This window comes from Syngnathus scovelli, chromosome 2, assembly GCF_024217435.2.
Source record: "Syngnathus scovelli strain Florida chromosome 2, RoL_Ssco_1.2, whole genome shotgun sequence".
NCBI lineage: Eukaryota > Metazoa > Chordata > Actinopteri > Syngnathiformes > Syngnathidae > Syngnathus > Syngnathus scovelli.
The window spans coordinates 3,137,365-3,143,025 of record NC_090848.1 but is presented as its reverse complement, the minus strand read 5'-3'; the positions used below and the strand labels follow the sequence as shown (position 1 = coordinate 3,143,025).

General features: G+C 45.8%; 1 protein-coding gene across 1 annotated transcript; it reads left to right on the top strand.

The window, feature by feature from the left end:
- acvrl1 (activin A receptor like type 1) lies at nucleotides 1–3,277 on the top strand. The gene is made up of 8 exons (XM_049754060.2): nucleotides 1–264; nucleotides 609–814; nucleotides 870–969; nucleotides 1,030–1,176; nucleotides 1,251–1,526; nucleotides 1,612–1,809; nucleotides 2,474–2,604; nucleotides 2,702–3,277. The coding sequence occupies exons 1-8, from the start codon at nucleotides 57–59 to the stop codon at nucleotides 2,846–2,848; spliced, it is 1,413 nt and encodes a 470-aa protein (XP_049610017.2). The 5' UTR covers nucleotides 1–56; the 3' UTR covers nucleotides 2,849–3,277.
- The last annotated feature ends 2,384 nt before the right edge of the window (nucleotides 3,278–5,661 follow it).

Genomic DNA, 5,661 nt, shown 5'->3' with positions numbered 1-5,661 from the left:
TTGACGGAACTTGGTCACCTTTTGCAGATTCCGAGGATGACGGGAAGCTGCTCTGCATGTGCGAGAACACCAAAGGAACATGCGTGAACGACACTTGCAAGGGCGACGTCTGCTTCTACACGTGGGTGCAAGGCCATGAGGAGAAAGGTTGCTTCTCCAACCATGACTACAGGGAGCAGTGCTTCACTTCCTTTGAGCGCTTCCACGTCTACTGCTGCCGGGAGAGCCTCTGCAACGCCGCTGCGACGCCGCCTCCAAACATCAGTCAGTAGCGAGCATGAACTCCGCCGAACAAAATATTTGGGGTCAAATTTTGGGAGAAACCAACAAAATTTATTATTGAAATGAAATTATTTAAATTCTGGTCCCGTTAGGTCACTTAGAAACAGTACAAAAGAGAACAAACAAGGAAGAGAGCGATAAATAAAGTGCATAACAATAGTGTCGAGTGAGAAATTAATAATAAATAACAAATCAAAATAAATAAATAATAAAATACAAAGAAAAAATAAGTAAATAAATAAAATAAATAAATAAATAAATAAATAAATAAAATCCCTGCCCAAAATGTGATGTGTGCACCTGCTAACGATGACACCTGCGTGCAGATGGCGAGACGACCACGGTGGCGCCGCTGCAGCCCCGCCCGGAGCTGTGGATCACGGCGGCTCTGCTGCTCTTCGTCACGGCCGTGGGCTTGTGCGGCCTGCTGATCTTCTTGCGCTTGCGTCGAGCGCACGTCCGCCTCAAAAATACAGATGAGCACGACGTCAGCATGCTGAAGGTCCCCAACGGAGAAGATCCCACTTACGGGGTGAGTCATCGGATCATCGATTTCCAGAGTTGGATCACAGTGTGGTCTTTTCCAGGGTATTTATGATGAGTTCTGCACATCGGGAAGCGGGACCGGCCTGCCCTACCTGGTCCAAAGGACAATGGCCAGGCAGATCTCACTTGTGGAATGTGTTGGTCAGTCTGAATCATCTGCCACTGCTGCCATTTTGGTACTTAACAAATCTTTCATGGCAGGCAAAGGCAGGTACGGGGAGGTGTGGAGAGGAACTTGGATGGGGGAGAGCGTCGCCGTCAAGATCTTCTCCTCCCGAGACGAGCAGTCCTGGTTCCGAGAGACGGAGATCTACAATACCGTGCAGCTTCGGCACGACAACATCTTAGGTGCTGCGCTCGATTTCATTGCTCCGCGTCGGGCCAAAAGGCTAAAAACGAGCCGCGGTCCGTTCCCGCTTCAGGTTTCATCGCCTCCGACATGACGTCCAAAAATTCCAGCACCCAGCTGTGGCTGGTCACCCACTTTCACGAGCTGGGTTCGCTCTACGACTTTCTTCAGTACGGCAGCTTGGAGCCCGAGAACTGCCTGAAGATGTGCCTGTCGGTGGCGTGCGGCCTGGTCCACCTCCACACCGAGATCGTCAGCTCCCAGGGCAAACCCGCCATCGCCCACCGAGATTTGAAGAGCAGAAACATCCTGGTGAAGCGAAACGGCCAGTGCTGCATCGCCGACCTGGGTGAGGACTCGCCGGCCGGTCGGCCGCCGGCGTTTTCATCGGCGCGACTCGACGAGGGCGCCGCCCTGCTTTACTCCTCTGTCAGGTCTCGCTGTGATCCACTCCCAGTCCAACGACTACTTGGATGTGGGCCACAACCCTCGCGTGGGGACCAAACGCTACATGGCACCCGAGGTGCTGGACGAGAGCATTCGGATGGACATCTTTGAGTCCTACAAGCAAACGGACATCTGGGCCCTGGCTTTGGTCTTCTGGGAAATTTCTCGCAGAACCACCGTCAATGGTAACGACGCTCACGACCTTGTGGTCAAACCGAACATTGAATCGTCAAAACATCTTGCCATCTGACTTTTTTTTTTTTTTTTTTTGCACGACTGGGCGGCAACTATTTCTTCTGGAGCCAAAGCAATCTTTATCCAACCGGGAGTCTGATTTTATGTGTTTTATCAGACGTGTGTGGCTGGTTGGTTTGCATGTACATTAGAGAGGGGAGGGGGGGAGGAAGGCAGTTAGCGGCACGTCTTTCCCCTCCCCTCCCTCGTCTCGACTATCCTCTCTCACGATTAGCGCTACAGTAATTATAAACAGTCTTATCTGGTGTCAGCACTGCCTTGTACATACACCAGACGCCCGAGTGCCAGCATGCAGATGGATGCATACACACACACACACACGGCACAATGTGTGTGTGCAGTTCCCTAAGGGAGTTTCTATCTTTTCCTGTGTAATCAAATGTGTAACCCGGCTGAACAAGGACGGAGACGTTTTCCAAATGCATGCAGAGATGAAGAAAAAAAAAAAAAAGATGGATCTAAGTTCTCATTAGGCTGAGTCTTCCAACATGGTGCATTCCACTCGGCCCAGTTTCCCACTCAGCCTCCAGGGGATGTGTTGCAATATTTCTGAGGCTACAATTTGAAAACATTCTTTTTTTTTCCTTTTCCCAGGGATTGTGGAAGAGTACCGTCCTCCCTTCTTTGACCTGGTGCCCTCCGATCCCAGCTTTGAAGAGATGAAGAAAGTAGTGTGTGTGGATCAGCAGAGGCCCAGCTTGCACAACCGGCTGCACTCCCACCCGGTACACAAAAATTCAATGTTTCAGCACCTGATGAGGAGGATAATGATGGCGGCAACCAAGAATCATCTCATCCATGCATTGTTACGCCTGTGTGCAGATCATGTCGTCCATCGTGAAGATCATGAAGGAGTGTTGGTTCCAGAACGCGCCGGCACGCCTCACAGCACTGCGTGTGAAGAAGACCCTCTCCAAACTGGACCTGCCCGCTGACTTCAGCATCAAGAAACTCAAACAGGACTTCTAGACTTGAAGAAGCTTGAAGGGATTTTTTTGGGCTACTTTGCCGTTGGCACGGTGGCGAATATCAATTGCGTATTTTCACTTGATGACTCACTTACTGCATTTTATTTACACAATAGCCTTTTTTTTTTTTTTGCAGTAGTGTCTAGACTGTCTTGCGCCGAAGGCTATTTATCTTCCCCCTGACCAGTTTCCAAAAAAATCCAAAGAAGAGAAACAAAGAAAGACTTTTGCAATGAATAAGAATGATGACACTTCACAAAGCAGCAGCACAATGCTTGTTCTGTAAGCACCTTTTCACTTTTTTAGCTGGATGAATGTCGTTGAGTATACGGCATACAAAACACAAAAAGTATTGATCAAGATTATTTTTCTCCAACAACGTATCATTTACATCTGTTATGTATTTCGAATTAAACTTTTTTTTATTCAAGCGTGTCAACTCTTGAATTGATAGGCTTGAATGTGTTGTAAGTCTCTTAATGACCGCTAGAGGGCAGCAAAGTAACATGGGGAAAAAAAGGATTTGATTTTTTGCGGCTTCAAGATGACAAGGAGGAGTGACAATTATTTAGTTATTATTTTATCGACATTAAAAAAAAAATCATGTTACATTTCAAAACGAATGGGAAAGTCGTTAAAAGGCAAATTTAATCAATATGCCACACCATTAATGTCAATGAATGTTTGGGCTGCCCCCAAACAAACTAATTTTAAGATATTAAGATAATAAAAAAAAAAAATATTATTTCTCCTACAGGATTAAATCACGTCTATTTATTTTACCTACGGTTATAATATATCTTCATTTATCTCTGTGTTTGAATACTCTCAAAGTTTAGCATAGTGTTTACATAACGAGACATTTCCTTATTTGCGCTCAATTGCATTTGGACGAAGCAAACACGGTCACGTTGGAGCATGAAGCAATTTCTCTAATGCGAAGCAAATCAGACAGCTAATAAAGAGCCGGTTGAAATTAGATTGCAACAAAACGTCCCTTCTGATTTCCATGGCGTTGTGTGCATGATTAGGCGTGGAGTTGTTGAACCAGGTCCAGAACAATAATAGTCCCTCAAACCCCAGGCTGTCTGCTCAGTCTGATTATTTTTAACCCTGCAGGCCGTCGGTGGCTGCCTGAGAGTTCACTTTAGCTTCTCGTGCGTTTGGCTTTTCCCACGGGGGTGTGGAGGCATTTGTTGGAACATCTCAAGACGAATCGGACACAAGACAAAGTCCCCGGAGCGGCGCATGTTTACTTCCTTGCGCTGGTGTAGCCAATAGCAAACTCATTTTGTTCTGTTCAACCTCTGTAAGCAAATGCAAAATGTTGGTTTTTTTTTTTTTTTTTTTTTAATTCAACCAAATTGTTTTCCCCGGAATTGGACTGCTGATGGAAGCCAGATTACACGTCTGGTCCGTGGGCCGAAACCGCAGAATTGGACCTAAAGTGATGACGTCTCAAGACCCGAGGCAAGCAGGCCCCAATCGAGGCCTCCCAAAACAATCCTATTCCATTCAAAAACAAAACATGTGCTACACTAAAATACGTGAGGGGAGGGGGGGGTTAATCTTTTCCTGTTTGCAATGTTTTTCTTTATAAACGAGCCAATTCAAGGAAGATGAAATGATTGCATATTTTAAACAACAAAAAAATGCTGTTGAACAATTCACAGCAAAAACTGTTTGCTTTTTTTTTTTTTTTCTCCTCAAATCAAACATGCTCCTGGGGCTCCGTCTGGAGTAAATTATGAACCACTGAATAATGCATGGAAAGAACGCATTTCAAATGAAATAATGTATGATTTCAAAATAATTGGCCACATTTGTTTTACTATTCATTCGCAGAACAAAATATAAAAAAACATTTCGTGCCCTAAACGAGATCATTCGCTTTCAGCTTGCCATTTGCGTTTGAGTAAAATGTTCTAAAAGAGATTAAATAAATTTACACAAGAGAAGCACAGCCAGATCATGCAAACTTCACACAGCAAGATTGGAAAACACCACCATGGAGCTGTGAGGTGTTTGCTAACAGTCCACATTTAAATGTTTTTTTTAAAAGATCAAAAACAGGTTGTTTGATGGCTTGCCTTGAGAGAAAGTCTGGGAACTCCTGAATTTGACATCCATTTTCTACACTGCTTAAAAAATCGAGTAGTCGCTGGAGTGGTCGCCACGAGGCCCAAACAGACAAACAAGTGTGGACAGTTTTTGAGCTTTTCAAAGAAGCTTGGATATTTCGGAATTGTGCCTTGGAGAAAACACAAGCACAAGGGCGGGGGGGGGGGGGGGGGGGGGGGGGCATGCAACTAGTCCATTTTGGAAGGCCGCTGGCAAGATTTGACCACACAACTGTGTCTTGCTATTTTTAAAATCAGCGACAAGCCATAAAATATCTTTGCACAAAAGAAAATGGTTTGCCCTTCTGGAATTCTTGCATAACTTCACACAGATGAAAAAAAAAAGATCACCCCTTTATCGACACAAGTATTATTTGGAGGGTTCCTTCCCGGCCACTGCCCTCCCCCTCGCCATCCTCGGGAGGGAAAATGAGTTCAGCTGCTTTTATGCAATCTCAAATACATGCGCACACACGCTAACTTTGTCGCAATAGCATGAACACGCTTTCTTTGTCGTGGGGGGGGGGGGCACGACTGTCGTACTTTCTATGAATAAACAATGTCATTTATTTCCCCGCATGTTACGCGAGCAGCGGTCGTAAAGATGCTGCTGCTGCTGCTGACCTCGGAAGAGGACACGCGGACCTCCCCTTTAAACTGCCGCTGCCCCTTTAAATACGTCACGCGCCTGCCT

Excerpts from the sequence above, each read along its gene's own strand:
- acvrl1 (XM_049754060.2), top strand. The coding sequence starts at position 57 with ATGTGCGAGAACACCAAAGGAACATGCGTGAACGACACTTGCAAGGGC. Across the intron at positions 265-608 it reads GACGCCGCCTCCAAACATCA|ATGGCGAGACGACCACGGTG; the intron begins GTCAGTAGCGAG and ends ACCTGCGTGCAG. Across the intron at positions 815-869 it reads GAGAAGATCCCACTTACGGG|GGTATTTATGATGAGTTCTG; the intron begins GTGAGTCATCGG and ends GGTCTTTTCCAG.